The sequence below is a fragment of the Setaria viridis genome, chromosome 4, assembly GCF_005286985.2.
Source record: "Setaria viridis chromosome 4, Setaria_viridis_v4.0, whole genome shotgun sequence".
Taxonomy (NCBI): domain Eukaryota; kingdom Viridiplantae; phylum Streptophyta; class Magnoliopsida; order Poales; family Poaceae; genus Setaria; species Setaria viridis.
Window position 1 is genome coordinate 5,909,069 of NC_048266.2, and position 26,523 is coordinate 5,935,591.

The 26,523-nt window shown below is 46.3% G+C and overlaps 4 protein-coding genes, 1 non-coding gene and 1 pseudogene across 5 annotated transcripts; 3 read left to right on the forward strand and 3 right to left on the reverse strand.

Annotated features, from left to right (window-relative positions):
* The first annotated feature begins 580 nt into the window (after window positions 1-580).
* Window positions 581-2,664, forward strand: LOC117853159 (uncharacterized; annotated as a pseudogene).
* Window positions 2,665-2,859: 195 nt separating this feature from the next.
* On the forward strand, window positions 2,860-5,263 carry LOC117853362 (pentatricopeptide repeat-containing protein At5g18475). Its single transcript, XM_034735745.2, has one exon. It carries the CDS (start codon window positions 2,944-2,946, stop codon window positions 4,453-4,455), a length of 1,512 nt encoding a protein of 503 aa, XP_034591636.1. The 5' UTR covers window positions 2,860-2,943; the 3' UTR covers window positions 4,456-5,263.
* An 83-nt stretch (window positions 5,264-5,346) lies between these two features.
* LOC117853158 (blue copper protein 1b) lies at window positions 5,347-6,516 on the reverse strand. Its single transcript, XM_034735531.2, has 2 exons — window positions 6,014-6,516; window positions 5,347-5,884 (listed from the first exon to the last, which is right to left on the reverse strand). The coding sequence occupies exons 1-2, from the start codon at window positions 6,204-6,206 to the stop codon at window positions 5,619-5,621; spliced, it is 459 nt and encodes a 152-aa protein (XP_034591422.1). The 5' UTR covers window positions 6,207-6,516; the 3' UTR covers window positions 5,347-5,618.
* A 2,898-nt stretch (window positions 6,517-9,414) lies between these two features.
* LOC117854224 (peptidyl-prolyl cis-trans isomerase CYP40) lies at window positions 9,415-15,041 on the reverse strand. The gene is made up of 10 exons (XM_034736526.2): window positions 14,660-15,041; window positions 13,185-13,685; window positions 12,731-12,818; window positions 12,552-12,604; window positions 11,885-11,989; window positions 10,219-10,294; window positions 10,097-10,134; window positions 9,942-10,022; window positions 9,783-9,858; window positions 9,415-9,685 (listed from the first exon to the last, which is right to left on the reverse strand). The coding sequence occupies exons 1-9, from the start codon at window positions 14,879-14,881 to the stop codon at window positions 9,847-9,849; spliced, it is 1,176 nt and encodes a 391-aa protein (XP_034592417.1). The 5' UTR covers window positions 14,882-15,041; the 3' UTR covers window positions 9,415-9,685; window positions 9,783-9,846.
* Window positions 15,042-18,176: 3,135 nt separating this feature from the next.
* TRNAV-AAC (transfer RNA valine (anticodon AAC)) lies at window positions 18,177-18,250 on the forward strand. Its single transcript has one exon. It is a non-coding gene; the product is annotated as a tRNA-Val (tRNA).
* Window positions 18,251-18,341: 91 nt separating this feature from the next.
* On the reverse strand, window positions 18,342-25,463 carry LOC117853203 (MADS-box transcription factor 55). The gene is made up of 8 exons (XM_034735580.2): window positions 25,027-25,463; window positions 20,792-20,873; window positions 20,372-20,433; window positions 20,163-20,262; window positions 20,023-20,064; window positions 19,133-19,174; window positions 18,886-19,043; window positions 18,342-18,655 (listed from the first exon to the last, which is right to left on the reverse strand). The coding sequence occupies exons 1-8, from the start codon at window positions 25,197-25,199 to the stop codon at window positions 18,646-18,648; spliced, it is 669 nt and encodes a 222-aa protein (XP_034591471.1). The 5' UTR covers window positions 25,200-25,463; the 3' UTR covers window positions 18,342-18,645.
* Between the last annotated feature and the right edge of the window lie 1,060 nt (window positions 25,464-26,523).

A 26,523-nucleotide genomic window follows, 5' to 3' on the forward strand; every position in this document is an offset into this window, starting at 1 on the left:
TAGGTTCAAAATTATTTGTGTAGCAACTATATAAAGTTTGTTTGGAGCTTTGAACATAAGTTGCTACAATCTTGATACAGAGACGACTACTATACCACAATATAAGTTGCCACTATATAAAATTAATCCAAAACAAATGTATACATGTATCATGGATCTTATTTCATAAATTTTATTATAACTAACGTGCTAGTGCAATCGGAATTGAAAACGGACCTTCCATTTAAAAAATATCGTATTTTCAAAAGTTCAAACACAATAATAAAACACTTGGTTGTATAATTCGTTCCATCCCATGATCCACTCCCTTTTGCTTTTTATCTAATTAGCCCAACTCATTTAAGTATTCACATAGTTAAAACTCTCGATCACGATCTAACATATTACCCTGCAGGTCACGTGCTTGTGATACTAGTACGACCACGTGGGTCATAACTTTTTTTTTCCTTTCGAAAGTCGTATAGAAGAATCCACCCGGACTATACCCCGCAAAGCAATCCTCTGGTGGAAGGAAATAGGCCCAAAATATATAAACGCCGGAAGTCTCCCCAACTATCATCCCGTCATTGCGGCCGCCAAAAACTCTCGAACCAAAATAGAACAGCACAGACAGCCCTTAAAAAAAAAACAGAACAAACAGAGCAGCACAGCGAAATGGCGTCCCCCGCCTGTACCAACGCCGCCGCCGGCACCCGCGTGGTCATGGTCTCCCCGTCCCGCGCCGCGGAGCGCCTCCGTTCTCTGCGCCCGTCTCCCTCCGCTGCTGCAGTCTTCCGGCGCGAGGTATCAAGGGGGGCAGGGAATGGATTCATCGAATTACGCACCGGTTTCACCGCCGTTCACTTCGGAATTGACGACCGTTTGTTGCTTCGATGTGCTCGTCCAGGGCTGAGCCTGCGTTGCGCCGGCGCGGATTGGTCCGAGCCGGCCTTGGTGACCGTCGCGGAGAAGCTCGACGCGGCGGCGGCGGCAAGGAAGACGCGAGCGTTCGCCGGGGCCGGCGGCGAGGAGGAGAAGGGCCGGGTCGAGGCTATCTAACGGTGTGAGCAGTGGTGCAATGGAGGATCCACTGGCGGTAGCAGTGCCGTTCGCACCTTTGGATCAGAGCTTGGTGCCTGTGGATAGTATCGGGGCGCTCGGCAGTAAGGTGAATCATTTCTATCTCAGCACTCAGCAGGAAGGTTGTTCGTCCTATTGCGTCCGCCGTCCGAAGTAGCGTGTGATTACGTTCTATATTGATTTGGAATGCATCGGTTACGAAATATGATAAATGGTTACAAATTCTGTATTGAAGCCCATAGGAAAATCAGCTGACTGATAACAAACAGATAGAATAACTGTACCATATCACGCTCAACTAGTCAGCTAGAAACAGCAGACGGTGGAATTCATTACCTAAAAATGCTACCACAAAAATACTAAATCAGTTTGCTAATTTGACATGTGGGGCTTACTTTGGCTTGTGGTGTCTTTCTGTGCAGAAGGACTTTAATCAGTCTATTAATACTTGGCATGCCCTTCATGCTCAAAGAATACTACGGGTATGCAGGACTGAGCTGTATAAACAATGCTATGACATTTTAGCAAATGGCGAAAAACAGTGAAGCTAATTGGTTTTGATGTGGTTTAGGTTGGAATGAAAGCTCTAGATGTCCCCGTATGTTATGAAGTTGGTAAGCTTTAATTGAAAACAGAGGTCAGCAGGGTAATTGCTAGAGCTTTTCTTTTGTAGTTTTGTGCTTTGCAACTTACAATTTAGAAATGATCTTAATTTTATCAACCAATAGAAGCATATGGCATGAAATGGTACATAGAGTGATTATAGTATCAGTATTCTCAATGATTCCTTGTTTTTCCTGTCGAAACTTTGATCTAGGACACTTCTATATCTGAACGTTGAGGACTCATTGCCCTCTTTCAGTCATCTATCCTTCGATACGTCATTTTCTTATTCAGCTGCTGGTCCTTATGCACCGTTTTTCTTACTACAGCTGGGCTTCGAGGAGATTTCTACATATTTGATATATGTCACTGGTGCTTTCTTTGCTGGTCGATCCTGTCAGCTATTGTTTCGGCACTTGATTCCATCCCATTGGTCAGTCAGTAGTTATCAAGTTTTGCCTAAACGCACAGTTCTTTGCACCATGGAAGTACTTGTAAGTTGTAACTGATTGTAGTCCTGTCTGCAGCTCCCAAAGATTCTGGAAATTGTGGGCCTTGGATACACAATTTAGTTCGGCACTCAGTATCTCCTTTTCAAGGTATGCATGATGCGTCTACCTGTTTATAAAATTCCTTGTTAAAATTGTTACCTCTGGGATTTACTATCAACCACTTAGTTAACACCATCTGTACCATGTCGAGGCTTCTGAACAATGTCTTCACCATGTGCAGGAAAACAGAGATGAGCTGCTCGTCAAAGTTGAAGATCTTAAGAGGAGAATTGTTGGATCCGGTGATGAATGATAAGTTAGCACGTGATTGGGCTTTAGTGCCTTATTACAGTTAGGCTTTTCCATCTTGCCGCTGAAACAATAACGGCAACAACTTCTTATTTCCTCGACTGTTCTCGACAACTGTGTAAAGCTCTGTGCTCACTTTCGTCTGAATTGTGGAATCTGAATGCGTTTACAAGTCCTGATAGGTATTTTTCATAGCTCTCAATGGAAGATTGATGCAAACATCATGGATTCACGGCTGGTTCTATGGCAGGTTCGTTTGCGCCTCACATGAAAGTTTTAAGCTACCCTTTGCATTTCGGCCCGAAAGAAAATTGCCAAGGCGGGGCCCGGCCCGAAATCCGTCGTTTGCCATCGGCCCATCGCGGCCTCTGTCTCACGCCCCCGCGCATCTCGGGCTCTCGGCACTCCCAGTTCCAGGCTTCCAGCTTCTCCCGGTGAATGCCGAGACGGCGGAAACCATCCGCGCCACCACCCGCCGACGATGAGACCCCCACCCGCGGCCACCAAACCGGCACTCCCCTGGATCTCCCCGCTCCAGTACCGGAGCCCCGCCCGCGGGTCGCCGCCCTCCCCGCCTCCACCACCTCCCCCTCCTTCCCCTCCGCCGCCGCGGTACCTCCACCATCCGGAGCTCGCGCGCCTCATCGCGTCCTCCCCCTCGGCGCAGCGCGCGCTCGACCTCTTCAACGCGGCCTCCTCCCAGCGCGGCTTCTCCCACACGCCGGCCACCTTCTCGGCGCTCCTCGTCCGCCTCGCGCGCGCGCGGCTCCCGCTCGCCGCCGCCGCCGTGCTCCGCCGCGCGGCCTCCGAGCCCTGCCGGTTCCAGGAGCCGCTTCTCCTGCCGCTCGCCCGCCTCCTCCCGCCGGACCACGCGCTCGCGCTGCTCCGCCTCTTGCCCACGCTGCTCGGCAGGAGCCGCGTCTCGCACAAGGCGCTCGCCGTCTGCCTCGACCGCCTCGTCTCCTCCCGCGGCTGCTCCGGCGTCCTCGACGAGCTCCTCGCCGACCTGCGCGATCCACGCAACAAGTACCTTCCCAGGCCCAACACCTGCGTCTACAACATCCTCATCAAGCACTATGTCAAGAGCGGCGAACTGGAGACCGCGTTCAAAGTGCTCGACGAAATGCGCGAGTACACCTGCGCGGACGTCAAGCCAAATTTGGTCACCTATTCAACCTTGATTGGAGGGCTCTGCCGTGGGGGTAAGATGAAGGAAGCGTTTGACCTATTTGAGGACATGATCGAGAAGGACCGCATTGTGCCCGATCAGCTGTTGTACAATGTGATCATCGATGGATTCTGTAAGCTGGGGCAGGTGGAGAAGGCGGATGCCATCTTTGGGTTTATGAGGAAGAACGAATGTGAGCCAAATGCCTTCAACTATGCCACTCTGATTAACGGGCACTGTAAGAAAGGAGACATTCAGGCAGCAAGGTCGGTGTTCGCGGAGATGGCAAGTGCTGGTGTGGAGCCTGATGCTGTCAGCTACACAGCTCTGATCGGCTGCCTTTGTAGACATGGCAGTGTGGATGAGGGTATCAATCTTGTTCTGGAGATGAAGGAGAAGGGATGTAAGGCTGATGTTGTCACATACAATCTGGTGATCGAGGGCCTGTGTAAAGATGGGCGGATGGTGGAGGCAATGGACCTGCTTGAGAGCATGCCATTGGAAGGAGTTCAGTTGAATGTCGCTAGCTACCGGATTGTAATGAATTGCCTGTGCTCCCGTGGGGAGATGGATAAGGCAGTTGGCTTGCTGGGATTGATGCTTGGACGAGGGTTTGTTCCTCACTATGCAGCCTCAAACAACCTGTTAATTGGTCTATGTGATGCTGGCCGCTTAGCGAATGCGACAATGGCATTGTATGGATTGGCTGATATGGGCTTTGTGCCAGAGGCCAGTTGCTGGGAGAAGCTTGTTGAGACTGTGTGCCGGGAGAGAAAGCAAAGGAGATCCACTGAGCTACTGAATGTCTTGATTGGTGTAGGTTGAGGAAATGAACCCACAGCAGCACAGATTGTTTGACTGATTTGATAAGTGATAACCCAAAGGGAAGATACTGTTAGAACCAGGTGTGAAGATCTATCCGGCAATGCAGTGATGATACTGGTAAGAAATCACCTCTACGAAAAATGAACAAGCACGGGTGTAAACAAGATTTTTTTCTCTAACCTGGGATACTTCCCTTTTCCACCACTCAATGGAAACAGCAGCAGCCTTAACAGGATTGAATGGATGTTCAGCAACGAAAGAAGAAATGACTGCCAGGCCTTACAGCTGACAGCAAGCAAAGCAACAGGACCTAGCACAAACTTCTCTTTCAGAGCAAGCTACTGCGTCCAAAAGATATCAGCCATCAATAGACAAGGTCCCATAACACCTTGAGGCTAACCTTCATCATTCTCCTTTCTCCAGAGAGTTGTCACTGGGGAGGTGGTGCAGCATGAGGCAGGGCACCGGGTTGACTCGCAGAGGAACCTGCCTTGCTGTTATCAACTCTGGTAAACAATGATGCAGTACAGGAAATAGCCCATTACAATGAGCAGTGCAGATGATGAAGCCGGTTTCAATTGTCTCGAAAGAGCTTCCTTTGGAACTTATTGTACTGCAAGTCGAGGGGTGTTTTTCCAACGGTGTACACAAAGCGTTTCTATTTATGACTGTATAAAGGGGACTGCATAAAAGGGCTTCCCCAGGTAAAATAATTACCCATTTTTACTTCGTGCACCTAGCGCTAATGTAGTTGACTTACTTTCGCGGTAACGCGGGCATGGCCCATGATCGTTTGGTGATTTGGCAAGTTCAGGCTCAAACTCAGTTTATTTCTGATGTAATTTGACTCATTCTGATGTTCAGTCGAAACAAAGCAGTAAAGCAGGCAGCTTAAAGCAACAACTACGTGTAGTTCCTCCATTCTCATTACATTCTCCCCTGAAACAAATTAACAACAACTTACAACTCACTAAGACACTCCTTTATTCAGCCAACCATTCATGCATAAATACCAAACACTACAAGTACACCACACGACACCGTGTAAGTACAGCAATTAATAACTTAATACAAGCACGAACAACGATTGAACAGGAGAGGAATCAGAAGGCGGCATGCAGAAGAAGGCTGCGACGACGACGGCCGGTCACCAGTTGTCCAGGTCAGTCGTCGCGGCAGGCGGAGCTCTTGGGCTTGACGATGAACTTCATCTGCCCCATGGTGCAGTGGATCCCGCCGCGCTCCCCGCAGACGAAGTAGTGCTTCTTGCGCTTCGTGAGCACGAACTCGAAGCCCGAGCCGGCGCCCTGCGTGACGCCGGCCACCAGCTTGGCCGCCTTGAGGTTGCACGACTGGTAGTCGGCGGCGTTGCGCATCATGTACACGCTGTGCGCGTGCACCGTCGCGTTCGGCGGGTCGTACATGAACACTGCAGGAGAATTTCATTTCAGACGATCATTCATTTTTAGGAAAAGACCCACTCATTTCAAACGATCGTTCAATATTCATGGATGAAAAGTGCTTCAAAATTTCTTAAAACTTAGCAAAGGGGTAGTACCCAGGGTGTCGTTCTGGAAGAAGGGGCCCTTCTTGATGACCCAGTCGGTGTAGTTGTACCCCCACGTCCACCGCGCCGCGTCCCCGACGATGAACCGCTCCGCCCGGGACCCCTCGGGCGCCAGCGCCAGCACCAGCAGCGCGACGACGGCCGCCGCGGCCACGAGCGCGGCGCCGCTCCTTGCCTCCGCCATCGATCTCACCTCAACCAAGAGATCAAAGCTCTAGCCTGTCACACCACACGTACTCCGAGTCCAAGCGCGCACTCAGTTAGCTGCAACACTTGTGAGCTGATTGGACGCCTTGGGTTTGTGGCTGGCATGGCATGGCGCGACGCCGAGCGGGTATAAATAGGGCGGAGCAGAGCAGGTGGGGGCGACCAGAGCCCAAGCGTCGAACTTGCTTGCTCTTGATCGGTCAGGACTCAGGACACGCGCGCGTAATGATGGGGCAAAGTTGACCGGCCACTCCGTGGCTCGATCGCCGGCCGGCCGGGGCTGGAGAGACCTGGAAGGAAAAATGGCCAAGTCGTTGGTTCCGGATCGCACGACGACGACGTAGTTTTCGGTTAAAGCAGCACCCGCACTCGGCGTGAACACACGAGGCCCGGCGGCCATTGGTGGGTGCGCCATTAGCCGGCGTGCTTAGTGGCGGTGTTCGCTGGGCCGGGGCGCGGGGGTTGGTGAGAGGTGGAATTCGCCATCATCTACTAGCTACAACTACTGCTACTACTACGCTTAATTTGCCGTCGCGTGTGTGTTGTGTTCCCTTGGTGCGGGTCCGTGGGCCGTGGCATGCATGATTACTGTAGAGGATTAGGGCGGTGCGAGATGATTAGACACGCTGTAATTAACTGGAACCAACATAGAGGTATACGCATATGTACATCATGCTTCATGATCACGTCATGCTGAGAGTGCTACTTTGGTCAGCAATTAATTACTTGTGTAGTGCTAATGCTTTGTACTTTTCATTAACCGGGAACTTTATTTTGCCGTATGATATGTGGTTGAGCGCGAAGTGATTAGCGTCCATGCTGCTCCGATCACGACCACCGTCAGACACTCAAAGCGGCAAGGTCAGCTTGCGGTCAAGCATTGATTCGTCGACGTTTCCAGCACGGGATCTGACCATTATTTGCCACTTGTTGGGGCTGTATCCGAAAATCGCTTACCTTCGAATCGTTTAGCATGCTCTTTGTGACACACACACACACACTGAGTTTCATCTGTGATGTAATGCGTGCACGCTCCAACAATCTCAGCGTTAAGGGAGAGATCAGAGGCTTTGCTTTCGCTGCGAATTTGCCGTCAGGACTGTTCGCGCGCGCTCTCTGCAGCGTCACGCCAACATCACGCGTGTATATATATATGATCGATACGGACACATCGCTCTCCGTCTGTAATGGACTACCTCTATATCAAAATATCTAAATATCTGTCACTATTAATTTCTTTTCTCGCACTATTTAACCATTCGTCTTATTCAAAAATTTATTGCAGATACACGAACAAATAAGTCATGCTCAAGATACCTATGATAGTAGAATAAGACGAATGCACAAACGTTGTGACTAAAAGTTAATAACAACAAATATTTTGACGAGAGGGAGTAATTCACAACACAGCAGGCAGTGCCTGCTTGCCTGGTAACCGGAAAGTGTACGGAATCATGACTCCACGAATCATGAGTGAGTTGTTGTGTTCAAGCGTTTGTTCGTTTCACATGCGAGAGGTTAGCTTACGACATGAAACAACACTACTGTGATAGTGCTACGCACTGTTCGCGTAGGGTGTCGTCCACACCCACACACGCGCATTCCTGTGGTGCGTCGACCAGTACGTAGCTTGGAAGACAAGGTTAGAATGTGCGGAGCTCAATGATCTTGTAGAGGTCCACGATATACATTCGATTGGAGACTCTTTCGATCGGGATCGGTCGGCCATTCCGAAAGCGCTAGGATGGAGTACACACCACCGATTCAGGCTGGCTGCTTGATCGAAGGATGTCCCGTATGGCTTCGAGGAACGATTAGGATGCCATGTTAAGGACGCTACAGTGCTACAGCCATTCTATCCTGAAAACTCCTCCGTTCTCATCCGTTTCAAATTGTATATTGTTTTTTAGATACATGAAATCATTACACATATAAATATATATCGTAACAAAACCTATGTACCCAGAAAAGTTAAAATAAATTTGGAATAAAATCTAGTGCAAACAACTTATAATTTGGGATGAAGATAGTGAGGTAGTACATGTAAATAGGCAATGCGTGAGAGTGAGGACAAAATAGTGGATTTTCCTTATTACTATTTTTTTTTGCGAGGCTTCACATAGCAAAGAGCAAATCGTCTGTTTCTGCAACTTTGCTACACATTTTCGTACGAGCATTTGGATATCACGTGCTAAATTTTAGCAAGTATCACCTCGGATATTCGGATGCTAATTAGGAGGACTAAACATGAGCTAATTATAAAACTAATTGCTGAATCCCTGAACTAATTTGCAAGACGAATCTATTAAGACTAATTAATCCATCATTAGCAAATGGTTACTATAGCACTATATTGTCAAATCATGAACTAATTAGCACTATATTGTCAAATCATGAACTAATTAGGCTCACGAATTAGATAATTAGGAGGTGTTTGGCTCCCCTAGGCTAAATTTTAGCCCCTGTCACATCGGATGTTTGACACTAATTAGGAGTATTAAATATAGACTAATTATAAAACTAATTGTACAACCCCTAGGCTAAATCGCGAGATGAATCTATTAAGCCTAATTAATCCATGATTTGACAACGTGGTGCTACAGTAACCATTCGTTAATGATGGACTAATTAGGCTTAATAGATTCATTTCACGATTTAGCCTAAAGGTTCTGCAATTAGTTTGTAATTAACTAATTAACTTATGTTTAGTCCTCCTAATTAACATCCGAACATCCAATATGACAAGGTTAAAGTTTAGCCCTTGGTATCCAAACAAACACCCCCTTAGTATCAAATATCCGATATGACGAGTGATAAAATTTAGCACGTGGGAACCAACACCCCTTAATAATCAAAATAATGCATTGGCGACTGTCGACACCCAGAACTGCACTCTGTGGATACAAAAGGAGACTAAAAAAGCATTTACAAGTTACTCTGCGGAGCTAAACCAAGAAAAACATGACCAAGAGAGCATTCTCTGACGCAGGCGTTACGTGCACGCGAAACATCAGCCACGGACACGCCAAAACAGAGGACATGGTCCCAGAAAACCAATCTTTTCAAGAAGGTCCCAGAAAACCAAAACGTGGGCAGAGAAAAAAAATAAAAGCGCCAGACCTGATCCAGAGTCTGGCAACAAGCAGATGTGGCAGACAAAAGGCAACAAGAAAACAACACGAAAGTGAAACAAGCGCACAAAAGGTGTGAATCGTCGGGTTGGCGACAACGGTCCCCAGTCCACACAAAATGGAACGGTCTATCGGCATGACCTGCTGCAACGTCTGAAAAATTGCACTGTTAAATGTCCTAGATTTCCTGAAGAACAATACTGGGACACGCACGAATTGCTACTTCTGTAGTAAAAGAAAACAAAAGCTTTCCATCCCCCCACTATGTTTCCTTCTATCTAAGATAGGGAATCTGAATTTTGCAGCACAGATTCCCTTGTTACTCCTGCAACAGAGAACAGAACAATGTCAGCATATCGATTAAAATAAGCCGTCAAAGAAGAGATGACTGGAAGTAATTATGTTTTAAGGCAGGCTCGGACCTGTTCCGGTATGTGTCCCAGATTTAGCTAACCAAAGTTTCTGCCGGGGGAAAGAAGCTGTAGATTAATTGTTCTCCTACATGATAGTGAAGCAACCATTAGCTCCATCACCTCTCAAGTTTTGAAGGATAACAGAATGAATTGGTGTTAGAAAATTACTTCGCTGCTCTTATCAGATTTTCCAGAAGGTTGGAACATCCTAGCAAATGCCTTCCGCTCCTGATTTCTTCTGTCAGCAATCTGTAGCAGGTTTTAAACTGTCAGCAAACAATTCGCAAGAATTGTCAATGTCATCAACAGGTTATTTGACTTACCTTCTTCTTTGCAGCTGCCAGTTCTCTTTTGATTCCACCTAATTATGTTGAAAATAAACTGATTAGATTATCAGTTACTGCTATGAATTCTAATGTTACTATGGAAAGTAAGGAAAACAAACCATCATTTGGCTCCAACTCCAGTGCGTGCTTGAAGCTCTCCACTGCTGCATCAATGTCATTAAGTGCAATGTGTGCCTGAAAATCGCATTTAAGGAATCAGGAATTCAGACACCATCAGTTAAAAACTGGATACTATGGGCATTAAGTGCTTTGGTAAGAAAAACATTTCATCTCAATCACATCTTAAGAGTTTGAGACATCAGTTTTGATAACCAATGGGAGGACAACAAATAGGGCACCTAAAAGAACAGAACACCATGACCCTAAGCTTTTCCTACGGATCAGTTTCTCAAGTAAACCAGAACAGAACAAGAAGGGCCTGGTGACCAGGCTGTAAGTCAAGTTCAAAGTAATGTAAAAGCTGCGGGGCAGTTGACCCCGTGTTGAGTTTCTTTTTTACCAGTATAATCCTCAGTCAGCTTTAAACACAGGATCGGACCAGCAGTTTAACAGCAAAAACTGAAGCAGCTAATTTGGTGAATGGCCTTGTGGCATAGATTGGCCCAAGGGAGCTTAGCTCCCCTGCCCTGCCACCACCTCTATCTCTAATGCTCTTCCTTGACCTTTTTTATTTACATTTCTAATCATCCTCTGACCAGAGGATTTATCTAGCTAACCTATATTGTAGGGGTCCAGCGAGACTGACCGAGATATGGGGGATAGCGGAGACAGCTGGGCAACACTACTATGGCAGGCTCGGGTTGGGACAGGTGACTGCACAATAACCACAAGATTGTAGCAGAATTATTTCATGGTCGAAATAGAGTAGCTTGCCATGCAGGTTTCTTTAATCCTTTGGTATTGTAGTTAACTGCTAGACTGTTTTTAAAGGAAAGGCTCACATCCAAGTTAGTGGATAACGATTGGCGGACGAGGACCCTGTTTGGAACTAAAAAATTGATATGAAACAGTTCAATTTCCACATAAACTGCAAAATTTTCTGCATACCAAAGTGAGGCCAAAGTTCCATTTTTTCTTTTTACTGATATATTCAGCTGTCCTCAGAAATTGAGTAAGCATTGCCTTGTATGACAGGAAAACATCTACCCCCACCGTCCTAAATTATAGGTCATTTTGGCTTTTCAGGTACATAGCTTTTTCTATGCGCCTACGTATACGCTATGTCTAGATACATAGTAAAAACTATGTATTTAGAAAAGCCAAAATGACCTATAATTTGTAACGAAGGGAGTACAAACTTAAGTGTATTTGCAAATATGTGCATATTGGCTTTCATTTAGCTATATATCAATCTAATATCACTATTAAAAAAAGCGGAGGTTGAACCAATGGGCTGTGGTTACACAGTACAGCCAGTGAACTGATGGGACTGGACAGTTTGCTCAAATCCCGGTTGCTAAAACCATGGTGTCAATTCTCATTGTATGCCATACAGATAAGTCATTTCACCAGAAGTGTTCTCCTTGTATGCCATACAGATAAGTCATTTCACCAGAAGTGTTCAGTAACAAAGTTAAGTATTACTTTACAGTGAACACTTCAAGAGAGGAGCACCATCAAACACGAAACAGCATTTTATGCAAGAGAATAACTCAGGGATTGCAATGAGCAATCATAAATATAAGACGTAGTTTGAACTAAGCCAGAATTTCACAAACAATATGCAGGCATTGGCACACAAATTATATGAAAAAGTTAACCAACCTGTCCTTGTCGGAAAAAAGCCTTAGCATTTCCCTCCCTTTCACGCAGTGCAAAATCCGCATCCAACAAAGCACCCTTCAAATCTCCCAACTTTAATTTGCATGCCTGAAAAAGTCATATATGCATATTATTTTGAGGAAACAAGCAAGACATAGTATTATTTTATTCAATTCAAAGCAGCATCATATTATTGTCAGGTCAATGATCAATCTACTGCAGTGTTAGAATGGTTCAGACACTGATTAGAAAAATTCAAACTGTTTACAACAGATTGACAGTAATTATTTATAGTAGATCAATGGAATACCAAATCATACAATTCAAGCAACTGAATTCGTGCTAGATTTGTTATGGGGTTTGATACAATGAACAACAATGATGATTAAAACCCTAGACATTAAAATCCTCAACTGAATTCAAACGCTCGTCTACTTTAAAGCTGAATGTGTACTGGATTGTAGAGACAAGCAGAAGGCAGGCCTAAAGGCAGTAATTTGGAATGCACAAAACATGTATAGACATCAAGTTACTCAGGCCATGCATCATTGCAAAAGCTTGGATGTTAGGTACTACCATGACAAAGCTAGTGAGGTAGCACTAACATTGCTTCTCTTAGATCTAAGGATTCCATATATTCAGGTAAAGCGATTAGATAAGCAAAACTTACAGAGCTATTAGTGAGTATTATTGACTTGGTCTTCCGCAGTGCTGTGCTCTTCTCTGCATATCAATCAGTTTACAATACCAGTAAATTCCAAGTGGTGTGTCTCAATGACCAGTGTGTATCACATGAAAGAAATAACAAAAACTGAACAGCGTATTAGAAGCAGTATACAGTATACTTACCTTCATCTATCTCTTCTTTCTCCCAGCAAACATCCAAGTAGCGCAGAGCTTTCCTGTACTTTCTGAGAGCCGCCTTATAGTCCTGTTTCTGTGAGAATAAAAGCATCGATGTCAGCTCCAGATAGGGAAATATAACCATAGGCATCTAGAGAACAGAAACACTGCATAGAACTTCATAACTTGGTTTTCCTGAGATGTAGGTGTGCATGGATTGGAATAAGATGAGGATAACATCCCCCGATCAAAGAGATAAATACTACATATTGGACAAAGTCACTTTTTCCAGCAAGTGGAGAATAAGATATATGTAACACTGCCAGGAAATACAGCTGTTATCTCACTGAATTTACAGTAATTTGCTTATTTCACTCCAAATTGACCCAACTGTAAAACAGATTTGGTTTCAATGAATCTTATGACACTATAAGACAATTTGAACCACGAAGGAAATTACCTTGAAATTCTCATTCCCATAAGCTTTAGCTGACTCCACTGCATCCATCCACCATGAAACCTCTGCAGGCTTCTCTTCAAGATCATTGGGCCAATCCGGATATTTGTCTCCATCTTTGAAAAAGTTCACAACTCCATCATCAGAACCTTCAGGGAGTTCCCCACAATCAACAATTTTCACATCAAGAGTGGGGCAGTCAGCTTCTCCAACAGGGACATGCTCCATAGAGCGAACTACCCCCATTCCCTTTATCACTCTCCCAAAAACAACATGTTTCCCATCTAAATGAGGTGTCCGCGTGGTAGTGATGAAAAACTGAGAACCATTTGTGTTGGGACCAGAATTAGCCATTGAAAGCATTCCTTTCCTCTCATGCTTTAAAATAAAATTCTCGTCCTCAAATTTGGACCCATAAATTGACTCTCCTCCTGTACCATCACCAGCAGTTATATCTCCACCTTGAACCATAAACCCTTTAATAACACGATGGAAGCATGAGCCCTGCAACAGTAACAAGTAGATGTGATTACTGACAACATCTGACCGCAATTCTAGTGCCACATTTTCAGCTGTACCAAGATAGCCAAGAAAGAAAAGTTGAAAAGTAACTGAGAACCACCCACCACTCTCATTTACTAGCTTACAGACTTGCCATAGGAAATAACAAAATACAAATATGCTTCTGAAGCTAGGACAGTGGAGCCTCAGACAAAACAGTAATCACAAGCATCAACTTGATGGTGAAAAATGTGCCGAAAATGAGGATGAAGTCAAAAGGGAGGGGCCCTTACAACAGTATCAGAACTGGTGGCAGCAGTGCATGCATAGAGTTCACTGCACATCAAAGGACACTGATTTGACATCACAGCACCAGTACTGCCGAGGAAAAAAACAAGAAAAACAAAAAGAACTAGGCAGAACCTTAGCACCAAAAGCAAATATACTGGATAGTGCAGAATATCCAGCTATATGACAAAAAAAAAGTACGATGCTTACAATGCCAGCAGAAAATTATAGGACCAAATTATAGGAGAAGATAAGCAATCGCATCAGAACCAAATTACTCACCTAGAAACTGAAAATGCTAAACTACCGGCCAATAAGAAGGCAATTCGTCGAAGGGGATCGATTTATACAGAGAAAGTACATCTAAAACAATTCCTCCTATTTTCAGGTTACGAAATCTGAATTAAAACCCTAGAACAACCAATCGATCGCAGAAGAAATAGTGTTTTTTCGGTTTTAGTTGCTGAGAACAATTAGGACAAGTCAAATCGCACCGATATTCAACCCTTTATTCCGTAACGGCGGCACATTGACAACGCGCAGTATTCCCAAATCGAGAGAGGCAAAAGCAACCAAAATTAGCGTTGTTAGAATCCAAGCCCCTGCACAAGCAGCAGCAACCGACCCGAATCACGCAAGGGCGTAAAGGCAAAAGGCCCCCCACAACGATCCAGTCGATCCGTACCAACCTTAAAGTGAAGCGGCTTGCCGCTGGCGGCGCCGACGCCCTTCTCCCCGGTGCAGAGCGCGCGGAAGTTCTCCGCCGTCCGGGGCACCACGGATGCGTAGAGCTCTATTACGATCCTCCCCTCCATCTCGCCGCCGATGGTGATGTCCATGAAGCACCTCGGGTTTTTCACCTCGACCGCCGCCGCCGCCACGGGTGCTGGTTCCGCGCCGCCGCCCTCCATTGCGATCGCCTGCCGCAGGGAGAAGTCCCCGAGACCAAACCCTAGACGAGGAGCCTAATGGAAACTTCTCGAGGCGAGGTGGTGGTGGTGGTGGTGGAGGTGGTGCCTTCGTCGATTATCTCGGGGGGCTAACGGCGGTAGCAGCGTTTGGGTTGCGGCGTGGTGGGTGCGGGGGGTTTTATGGACAGGGGTTCTAAAATCTTCAAAAGGGCCGTCGTTTGGCATGCCCCCCATTTCACAATTTGCACCGTGTGTGATTGAACTTATTTTCAGTTATGTTTTTTTTATGACGGTTTGTTTTGAGACAAATTTGCCTTGTTGACGCTTCAAAGACAAGAGTCTGCAGGAATTCTATATGTTTTTTATTTGAAACTTAGTTTGTTTTGTTTCCTATTGAATACTCCCTCCATCCAAAATAAATAGATTTGATCCAAAGATTTTTATCCCAAAATAAGTATAATCCTAGCTAAATTGGCAGCCAACATTTTTTAATGAAAAAATTTGTTAAAATAAATATGTATATTTTTAAATTTGTAATTAATGCTCCCTCTCCATCGGCAAGAAAGTAAATTAAAATCTAATGTAAATAAAATATTTAAAATTTGGTAATATCGCATATATTCATAGATGAAAGTCACTTGTCCCACACTTCATTATTGTTAAATCCTTCATGATTTCACCTCTCACTTCGCTTCAATGTCTCCTAACACCTTTTAATTTCCCATTCAAATCTTATTCCTTAAAGTCCATGCAAAAACGCAATTGCAACACTATAAACACCAATTTTATTCCTATTGCTTTTGTGTATGAGATAAAAATGGACAATGTAGGGGGGAGAGTGGTGTTTGGTTAGCTCTTTGCAAAATGCTAGGTTGACCATTCTAATGTCATATTTAAAGAGGGATGGAGGGTTTCGAAACTACCAAACTGATGAATTGTTTTGAATACTCACTCTTTCAAAAATTAAGGTGATTTCTAGAGTTATCCGAATTCATACTATCTTACAATATCAAATAAATGAGCAATGGTCATGATATCAACCATACTAGTCTGGTGTGATAAATATGATTATTATTTGTATAAATTTAGTTAAAATTAAAATAGTTTTGACTTAGAATAAAACTAGAATGAAGTTTATTTTAGGACAAAGGGAGTAATTGACAAGGTTCATTCTCAATAAAAAAAGGGAAAGCATATTAACCATTTAAGGTTGAGTGAGAGGAGGTAAGACTACGGTTTTCTTTTTCTTTTCGAGCATTCTATGTTGGCATGGAGTTTCACAACGTTGTATACCGCATCAATACTCTTATAATATAAACGAACTAAGGAAAACAAAGAGAAGCATTTGGAAATTTTTAAACTGGAGGTGAGTAAAAAAAGCTTGGCCCATTGAATGTTGTGAGTGGGCTTGGGTGTACTTTATTAGCTTGGAAAAATTAGAGCTAGCTAAAATATTGATATGAATTATTTTATACAGTTTAGAAGTCAGGATTATTTGGCCTGACTTCGTAGCAAACTATGTATTTTAAAAGAATTGAAAAGTCGTCAAATATTATTAAAGTCATGTTTGGATCCCAATAATTACCTATTTAGATGTGTTAGCAACAACTAACTACTGGCTGCGTTAGCTAGGGGTAAATAACCATTAACTTTTAGCTGGAAAGTGGGTACGATGTTAGCTGGCCTAAACGGGATCCGAACACAATCTAAAACGGAGGATTTAGGCAATACAAAGATAGTTTAATCGTGCCCCTCTGCGAACATGTACCAACTCACTTTAGGTCGTCGCGAATGGAAATTCCGGCAAGGCCGGCTGAGGATCGGTTTGCGCGATTGCGTCAGTAGCAGCAACCTCGTCGGCCACGGCACCTCTGTACCTCATACTCCGTCGGAGTAGATGGCCTCACAACAAACATTTTGGCCCGTTGGCGTTGGTCCCTCACCTACCCGTCACTCCGGAACCATCTACGCGCACGCGCTGGGCCGCTGGCCCTGGCCTCACGCCCAGCGTGGGCCCGCACCACCCGCCTATCAATCTGACGCTCCACCTCTCTCCACCCTTTCCGCCCGTCTCGACAAATCTCCAAATTTCCCTCGCCCTTTGTCCGTAGGCGGCTAGGCCAGGCCGTGCCCGTTGTCCCCGGCCACCGGCGCACGTCTGACCCTCTCGTCGCCGCCCCATCTCGGGTCAATTGCCAGGCCACGAATCGTGAGCCGTGACCGCCCGACCGGACGATCCATCGCTGTCCTATCACCTGGGACCTCCGGAGTCCGGACCTGCCCGCCTCGATCGGCGACCAGCCCAGCCAGCCAGAGCCAGTAGCTGCGGGGACTGCGACTGCCACTGCGAGCCAGCGAGCGGCGGTGGGGACGCCGCGCCCACGGCCACGGACGTGACGCTCCGGCGCTCGGCCTCCACCTGACCTGCCGGCCTCCTCGGCGCGGCGCCGCGCCGCGCGTAGGCTGGCTATTGTTGCTCACTGCTCAGCACCGCCGCCCTGCTCCGGCCTCCAGGCCCCGGCGGTCCACAGGGCTGAGGCTGTACGGCTAGTGGATGCAGAGCAGAGAGAGTAGGCGCCCGGCTCGGCATGGGTCGGAACCTGCAGCAGTTGAGTGCACTGGATGATGCGTCGGTGCATCACACTGGGCCCCATGGGTGCGGCGCGATCGCAAGTGGGATGACGTCTGGTCGGTAGTGACTGGTCGATTACTCGCGTTCGGATCATCGGAGGTGACCGGTGAGCGGTTCGACCGAGCGCAGCCAGGTTGAATGGACGAGTGGGCCCGGTTGCCATTAAGCACCTGCAGGCAGGAGGAGTAGACAGACGGTTCCAGAACGGCAGCCCGCGTTCCAGTTTCGTAGGACGAGTGGGCCCCACAGTGTCCTGGACCGGATCCGACTCCCCGGATCGTGCAGGTCGAACGCATCGTCGTAACACGACGGTGCGCAGACATCGAATCCAACGTACCTGCATCGGCCTGCCTTTTGCCCTCTCTCGATTCTAACGGAAGATGCCGGGAACCGAGCCCGCCCCGCCTGCCTGTCGGCGGTAGAGCGAAGGCGGGCCGGGTAGACAAAAAAAAAACTGGGGACGCGGGATCATTCCGAGGCCTGTCGTAGTTTTACCTCAGTTTGGGCCGGGCTGGTGTAACCCGACCGTCCGACGGGCCTCGCAAAGATTATAGCTCAGATCAGTCAAGGAAGACGAGACGGCCCCAATAATTTCTAGGGCACGGTCATGCTAATGCAGGCCCAATTTGTTTATATTAGTGGAAGTCAACCACTTAGTACAAAGGTGTCGTGGTGTAGTTGGTTATCACGTCAGTCTAACACACTGAAGGTCTCCGGTTCGAACCCGGGCGACGCCATAATTTTTGCTTTTGTTTTACTATTTCAGTTTTTACATCGCAGCAATCAGCAGTCTTATATTGTGAAACAAATCATCACGGGAAAAGGCTCTTATACAAGAACGGGCTTAAATCAAACCCACTATTTGTAAGCTCTGGGCATAGGTTTCATATAGGAGTCAACAAATACAATGACATGAACAATGTAGCACAGGCAGCAAATAGTAGAATTTTCAGAACGAAGATAATGCATACACCATTACAAATTTAGCATCGCAACTTTAAACTGTAGATAGCAGCTCTGGTTAAACCGATCTCAAGTTTTGGCACTGTTCCAGTCTCCCTCTTCTTAGTAGCACTCATCCGATCCATCCACTTGTGCAGATAATGTATATGCATGGGCGTCGTCCCTACTTTCAAGGCAACCTGCAGGGCCAAAGAGTTCATATTTGAGGTGAGATCTTTAGAATCAATGTACAAAGGAAAGAAAAACGTGTAGTTTTCATGACAAGGGCTCAGAATATACACTCCAATCAAAGTGATAGCTTTTAAAAAAAATATATGTTGCAAGTTATCTAAAAACTTCTTAGCTAGGTCCTGGCTTCTTGCTCACGCAGGGTATATGCGTAAGATTCTTTAATTTGGAGTAAACTCACGATAGTTTCAAGGATATATCAGAACCATCATCGTTGTCATTTGAGCTTCCTGAATGCAATGCAGTCATCACAGATTCAGATGATTGCCCATCTTCAGTGAGGACATTTTCTGTATCAGCAGCAACTACCGCTGTGCCAGCCGTTGGCACCTGAGGCACCTGCATCCAAGAATGAACGGATATATAAACGTGCTCTTTGCTGCCACTGGATAGATGGAAGTCCTAACAAATGCATACTGATTTGTAACCTGTTTTTTCAGACGCATGTTCTCACCTTCCAGCTGTGCACCCTACACGAACAAAAGAAAACAGAATTGCATCATTACATTCTCCCCTCATTTTAATTATATTTCATTCCATTTGTGCATGGTGAAGGATGCACTTCCTGCAAGTTAATCCTACATGACAATTCTGTGGAAAAAGGTCATACTTTATTCCAAATATCTACATGAAAATCTGTTGAATTGCAGATGCAAAACATTTCCATGGAATATGGAGAAATCAACATCCCCAAAAACTAACATTTTTTTTGCCAGATGGCGTAATAAAATAAATATAGTACATGTGTACTATTTCACAAAAAATTAAATGATAAGACTAAGAAACATCATAACAACTTGACAAAGAGTTAGGCATACATCTGTTCACATCGTTTGTGTGTGTGTGCCTATAAACTGTGTAATAATCCGTCCATAGGAGATTGACGCATGAACTATCACACACACCCATGTAAACTGAATCATATTTCCACAATCTTGACATGCCCATATCTGCTATGTATGCATATATTAAATGAGGTTCGAGTCCCAACATTCCAGAATCTGCTCAAATTTGAATCCATAAAATTCAGCCTGAATTTTTTAAAAAGAAAAATCAGGAAATTACGAAACCAGGATGAAATAATCTTTTACTTTTTGATTAAAGCAATAGCATTCATTAGGCTGAATATCTCCCAAGGTTCTTGCAGCATACAGATTTTCATACGAGCTTCATGTAAAAATAGCATATAAACAAAATGAAAATTGCACAAAGCACCTTATTTAAAATATCAGTGCACCAAATGTCAGTAATTCCTACTATATATTGTCTGACATAAACAATTCAAAAAAGCAACCGGGTTTATATAATCATTTCTCACCTTTTGCTGTAATTCGTTGATTTGTTCCATGAATAATTGGTCCTGAAGAGACATACATTGTGTGAAAATACAGTTATACACAAAGCTGCAACTCAAACACGAAGCTGAAGGATGGAGCTCATCATGAGCAGTCAACCTACCTTTGTACTAAGCACTCTATGCAGTCCTGCTTCAAGTTTCCTTTCCATTTGATGCAGTTCATCTACACTCAATCCCTCAAGCTCCTCACCTCTCATCTGTCTACAGTAGCAAACAGTAAAATCATTTGTTAACTTAAAACCTTCCTTTTCTATCTCAAACATTTTTCTTTGTATCACACAATCAATATGGAACAAATTTAAAACATAACCTAAGTCCACGACTTGCTTCTGCGAGTTGTTCATTCAAACCACTGTACTTGCTCTGCTCTACCTGAAAAAGGGAAAATAAGATTAGTCTATAAGTTAAATCCAACACTAACTACAAACATACCGTTTTTTTCTAAAAGTTAAATCTGCTCACTGACACTTGTGCACCCTACACTAAAGAAATTTGGGACCAATTAATGTTGTAAAAACACTATATTGAATTGTTGGCACAGAAAAAATAGTTGTTGCATGTGGACCCACTTGACTTTGCAGATAATAGTTGATATATCTGTTAAGGTTTTTCATACATTTTTTTAACTTCTTGCTTCTGTACTCCCGGCCAAGCTGCTTTACACAGCTAGCCTATTAGCAAGAAAAAGATCTAAGGAAAAAAGAAAGAAAATATTGCTTAATTAACATACATTCAAATCGATAGGAGGCTGCTGATTTGATTTCCCCAGATTCTTAGAATGTGTACTGTACTTGTCAATGATATCATTCATACTGTTCATAAAAAGAAAAAACAATATATCAATATTGTACCAAACTAAAATGTTACAATAAATAATGAAAAAAGTATAAAGAAAGCTTAGAACGACAATGAGGATATAGTAGTTAAAAACATAATAGTATGACAAGGTTGGCATCGTTATGGGTTGGCTTGAAATGCAGAAATTTAATAGGAAAATTCTTCTGTAGGAATTGAAAGAAAAACATTCCATGTTCCAACAGGGCCTCAGTTCAGTACTATATATGTGTGGTGACATAATAGTAGCTAGCCTGCAGCCCTGCACTGGGCCTCAATACAAATTGATCCATTTGTGCAGTCACTTCCAATTACATATGCATATGCTGTCCATTTGATAAAGTGACATGTCAAATATGACATTCACAAAATTGATCTCCAAAGGTTCATATAAGGTGGAACGGCTAGAAAATGAGATTAAATCATATCATATACAAATTTTTTATCAAATACGGAGGAGGAGCTGCATATCTTGTGTTAAGAAGAGAGAAGAACGGATAGAGGAGCTGCATATCTTGTGTTAAGAAGAGAGAAGAACGGATAGAGTATAAGATCTTACCTTAAAGGGGAAGATCACCCAAACACATGCGCCCAGAACTAAGTTAGCACTACTGGGGAATCCACCTTCAGTACCGGTTCCAAACCCCCCTTTAGTACCGGTTGTGCAACCGGTACTGCTATATCGGTACTAAAGGGAGTCCTTTAGTACCAGGTCAAATAACCGGTACTAAAGAGGTATTACAAAAATTTTAAAAAAGAAATCCGCCGACCGGAGCCCCAACCGCACCCCGCTGCCGTCCGCCCGAGCCCCGGAGCCCCAGCAGCACAGCACCTAAGCCCCGCATCGAAGAGAGAGAGAGAGAGCCGCCCTTCCGACTCGTCACCGCTGGCCGCCCTTCCTCCTCATCACCGCCTGCCACCCTTCCTCCTCGTCACCCGAGCCTGGTCCCGGCCCTCGTCCCCGCCGTCTCGCCTCCCCCGCGATCCCCTGCCAGCCCCCTCACCTGATCGGCCGCCCTCTTGACACGCTCCGCTGGCCCCCTTGCACCGCCGGCTGCCCTCGCCTAGAGAGAGAGAGAAAGAGAGAGAGAGAGGTGAGGCCACGCACCTCGTCCTGCCGCGCCGCCACCCCTTAGATCCCGCTGCCCCTGCCACGCCTCCACGCTCTCCCACCGCACTGGCCTGCAGATCCCGCTGCTCCACGCACCATCACCCGCTACTGCTCCACGTGCCGTCACCCGCTGCAGCTCCCCGCACCGTCGCCCGTTACTCCGCCTCTGCGCTCCCCCACCGCCGTGCTGTCGCCTCACCTCGCCCCGCCGCCGCTCCTCACTGGCGTCGTAGTGAGGGGCGCACGAAGGGGAGAAGGGAGGGGCAGCCATGAGGGGAGGGGAGGGGTGCGCCTGGAAGAATGGGAGGAAGAGAAGCGAGGCCGCCGTGAGGGGAAAAGGGAGAGAGGAGAGCCGTTCGGGAGAGAGAGGGAGGCGTGCGGATAAGATGGTGAGGAGCATACGCGTGCGGTGGATTTCAATCTAGTGAAGTCCAAATTAATACCCGGTGGAGGCTTCACCCGGTACTAAAGTGCAACCTTCAGTACCAGATGAAGCCTCCACCCGGTACTAAAGGCCCTCAGGCACATTAGTACCTGGTGGAGGCTTCAACCGGTACTAATGTGCAACCTTTAGTACCGGGTGAAGCCTCCACCCGGTACTAAAGGGGTTCATGGGGGGCTCGTCGGGGGATTAGCTGTTAGGCCCGGTACTAATGCTCATATTAGTACCGGGCCAAAATGCAACTGATACTAAGCCTCGGGACGAATGCTCAATTTTCCAATAGTGTAGCAAAGCAAATACCTTGCACAAAATAAAAACAACACATACATAAACTCAAATAACCAGTAGGATCTAAGTGGCCGAAGGGTTCTGTGGCCCCTTCCCTCCTGCTAGACACCACAGATTGGCTTCACCCAAAATCTATCCAGCATAACCTAAAATCCTAAACTCTCGGTGTCATTCCTTAGCATGCAGTTATTGCAGTAGTGCTTCCGGAGCCACCAAGTGCCAAGGATATATAATAATGGGGATTATTCATTTCATAGTGTTTTGCATACTCTTTGATATGCCCAATGCCACACCAGTCAGCGAACACTGAGTCATCTCGATCAGGTGCTAGGTTTTGGAGCTCAAAACATAAGATATACCGCATGCTTTTACCATTTTCTATCTCATGTCAAAACACATATAGGTAAAGTTCAAACATACATGTTTCTTATTGTACGGTAGTGTGTGTGTAAAAGAGATTCTATTCTTAGTTCGATCTGGTTCTTTGAAGGATTGCAATTTGAGAGTTAATGAGTTGGTCACTAGCTAGAGGAAAAGAAGAAAAAAAAATCTGTGCTTTAGTTTTAGCATCTGCATGTATGATCCTCAGAAACTCTTTGATGAAACAGTTCTTTGCTGGCATACAGAATTTATCAAGAAATTAGGTAGCATCTTAGTATCCCTTAATAACATTATAATTTTTCATTTTTCTATTTCTGTTTGGGAGGCATTATCACAAGCATTTGCTCTTAGCCTCTTAGCTAGAGAAACATAAGAAATGATTATGCGTATAAATGTCCTGTATGCAGACTTTATAAATTTTTGTTGAATAGTTTAGAGATCCACTCATCTAATTCGTGTTGATAGATATATGACACGCAGCAGATAGCATAATGGTGCTTAAGGACAAATTAAAGCACGAGGAGTACACAAGCCTTCCTTTCCTAACACATATAAGAGGTCCATAAGACAGTATACTACGTGGCAGCGCGCACTTCTCGTCCCTATGATTGCTGTTCTTCAAGATGATATTATATGCAGGAGCACATGCATCAGTTGGTACTTGGTACATCTCAAAACAAAAGTACATCAGTACATGTCTATCGTCTCAAACAGTGAATTGCTCAAAGCATCAATACTGGCTAACCCTCAAAGGAATCTTGACCATAGTCAGGTCAAGCAAACGACACCTACACATTTTTGGATTAAAAAAAACAAATTGCAGGCATACATACGTAGTACGGAACAAACCATACTACATAAAAACTGAAACAAACCGGGCGTTTAGATAAGCTAATATCACAGCAATCGTACATACAATTATGCCTGTTGCTGCATGCGTCTTTAATCTGTACTGCTAAATAAATATATTGCCAAATGCTCATCGTCATCAAACATGCTATAGGCAGGCCGTACCTAAATATGTTAAAATTTTCTTTTGCGCAGAAACAACAAGTCCAAACAATAATGGTAAGCAAGAGCTACCAAAAACCTGACGGGTTTCAATAGGCAGCTACCACATGAGTACTAGTCCAGAATAATTTACCCCAGCAGCGCACAAAGCACAAGAGATAGCTTAGCTCCACCCGGGGAGCGATGAGCACGTCCCGTGCATGCGGCGTACGGGGCACATAAAATCACAGGTACGGCACGCCGGTCGCCATGAGAGGGGGCGCAAGGCCGCTTCGCTTATCAACGCCCGGCACGCGCCGATCCAGAGAGGTCGATTGTCTCTGGACATGAGCAGTGTTTTTGCAACAGGACACGCCGCGGCGGCGCAGCAAATTAACCGGGCACTAGAGTGCTCTCGGCATCAGAACGTACCACGAGCTAGAGCAATCTGCCATATCCATCACATGCGAAAGCATGCCTGGCAGAAGAGTGGTCCGCGCGATAACGATCGGGGGAAAATACTGTAGAAAATTCCCCATTCTCGGTGGTGTCAGCGAGTTCATGAAATCCGCCAGAATCGACACACAACTAAGGAAGTGTACAAGAGAAGTAGGGATTTTCATTCCACAAAGCATACAGAAACCGTATTCTAGAGGAAATAAATTCTCAAGTTGATCGTCTTCGGAACCGAAACCAAACCCTAGAAAAGGAGAAGAGAGAAATCTCTTGGTAGCCAAGCTCGAAACCCTAGTGCAAGGATCCGAAACACCACGGCAACGTTGTTGGTAAAGGAGAAGAGCCAGATCTAAAACCATTTCAACTTGAAAACCACGGCGAGAAAAGCGAACGCATCGAAAACGGCAGCAGATGCGAGAGAGGTGGCGAGCAACGGAGGGGGCGGAGGAGCGGGGGTGCGTGCCTGGAGCTCGCGAACTGCGAGAGCTTGCCGGTGGCGGAGAAGACGATGAGCGCGACGTCGGCGTCGCATAGCACCGCCAGCTCCTCCGCCTTCTTGAACAGCCCGCGGCGGCGCTTGGAGAAGGTCACCTGCCGCGCCGCCGCGTTCTCTATCCGCCGTATCTCCCGCGCCATCTCCCCCCGCCGCAGCCTCCTCCTCCTCCTGCTCCTCCTCCTCGTCCCCAAAAAAGGCCAGGAGAAATCCCGTGGATTCGCAGGGGGAAAAAAGGCACCCCAAAACGCGACTCGCGCCAATCGGCGAGGGGGAGAGCCGAGCCGAAGCGACAGGAAAGGAAAGCGACGCCAGACAAGGCCGCGGGTTTCTTCCCTGGCCTCCTTCCTATTGGCGCGGCGACCCGGCACAGTAACCTGCGATTAAACAAATCGAGCAAGCCAGGAAGGCAGCAGGAGGGATCCTCCTCTTGACCGCCGGTCCTTGTTTATGGCCCGGTAACTTCTATCCGTGAAGCGTGCCGGCGTGCGGCTGACGCGCGGGCCCCGGGAGCGGCGCGGCATGGCATGGCGGAGGGCTTCCCTTCCTGATAAGGAACAGTGCCACTGGCGGCCGACGGCATGCAGGCGCACCCGCGCGCGCGAAGGGGAAACGAGTGTGTGGACGGCGCCCGCCCGCGTCGCCGGGATTATTCCCTCCCCCCCTGTTCCGGCGTGAGCCGTGTGGCTTTTCGCGCATTTTCACGTGGGCGGATCGGCGGTGGGATCGGCGCGGGGGCCAGCCGGTCGGCACGCGCGGACGGGATCGGAGGCCGAGCCGCTTTCCACGGCGTTGGCTCGGCGGATAGCGCTGGGCTGGCACGCCGGACGCCTGGCGGACGTGTCGGGGTCGGGTTGGGACTTGGGACGGGTGGGCACGAACGGAACGGATGGCTGGTGCTGACGCTGGGCCAGAACGTGCGACGGGGAGGGCCGGCCGGAAGGGTCACCGTACGAACGTAACTCGCCGTGATGATATGATACGCGTAGCGTCTGGTTGCTTTTTCCCGTTGGCTCCGATTGATTTGGTGCTCGCTCGCTTGGAGTACAAGTACTCGAGTGGTACGAGACCTGACTGGTACTGGGAGTGGACGTATCGCGGGGTGCAGTGCAGTGACCAGGTTAGTGACCGGTGGGTTTGTTGGTGTATCGAACCGCGCTGTACGCATCACCTTTTTATGGCGAGATGTGCTGGTTTCCCTGATTGATGTGCAATCATGGCGCGTACGCACACTGTGCGCGAGCAGTACCGCGGTAATACGGGGCTCTTTTTTTTGGTTAAATTTTTGACGCGCTATTATTAGCAGTGGCTGATGAGGGGAAAGGATCCTTTGCATTACGCTAGCATTGGGTCACACGGAGAATGTGTGTCGTCATCGTCGTTTCAATATTCATGAACAGTTTGATTGTCTCACAGCAGCTTATATTATAATTTCGTACCTAGAGAGTACCTTTTTTTTTTTGTCAA

Excerpts from the sequence above, each read along its gene's own strand:
- LOC117853362 (XM_034735745.2), top strand. The coding sequence starts at position 2,944 with ATGAGACCCCCACCCGCGGCCACCAAACCGGCACTCCCCTGGATCTCC.
- LOC117853158 (XM_034735531.2), bottom strand. The coding sequence starts at position 6,206 with ATGGCGGAGGCAAGGAGCGGCGCCGCGCTCGTGGCCGCGGCGGCCGTC. Across the intron at positions 5,885-6,013 it reads CTTCCAGAACGACACCCTGG|TGTTCATGTACGACCCGCCG; the intron begins GTACTACCCCTT and ends ATTCTCCTGCAG.
- LOC117854224 (XM_034736526.2), bottom strand. The coding sequence starts at position 14,881 with ATGGAGGGCGGCGGCGCGGAACCAGCACCCGTGGCGGCGGCGGCGGTC. Across the intron at positions 10,135-10,218 it reads GGAGTTGGAGCCAAATGATG|GTGGAATCAAAAGAGAACTG; the intron begins GTTTGTTTTCCT and ends CAACATAATTAG. Across the intron at positions 10,023-10,096 it reads TGGCAGCTGCAAAGAAGAAG|ATTGCTGACAGAAGAAATCA; the intron begins GTAAGTCAAATA and ends AACCTGCTACAG.
- LOC117853203 (XM_034735580.2), bottom strand. The coding sequence starts at position 25,199 with ATGGCGCGGGAGATACGGCGGATAGAGAACGCGGCGGCGCGGCAGGTG. Across the intron at positions 20,434-20,791 it reads AGCCTCCTATCGATTTGAAT|GTAGAGCAGAGCAAGTACAG; the intron begins GTATGTTAATTA and ends TCCCTTTTTCAG. Across the intron at positions 19,175-20,022 it reads TCAACGAATTACAGCAAAAG|GGTGCACAGCTGGAAGGTGA; the intron begins GTGAGAAATGAT and ends TTGTTCGTGTAG.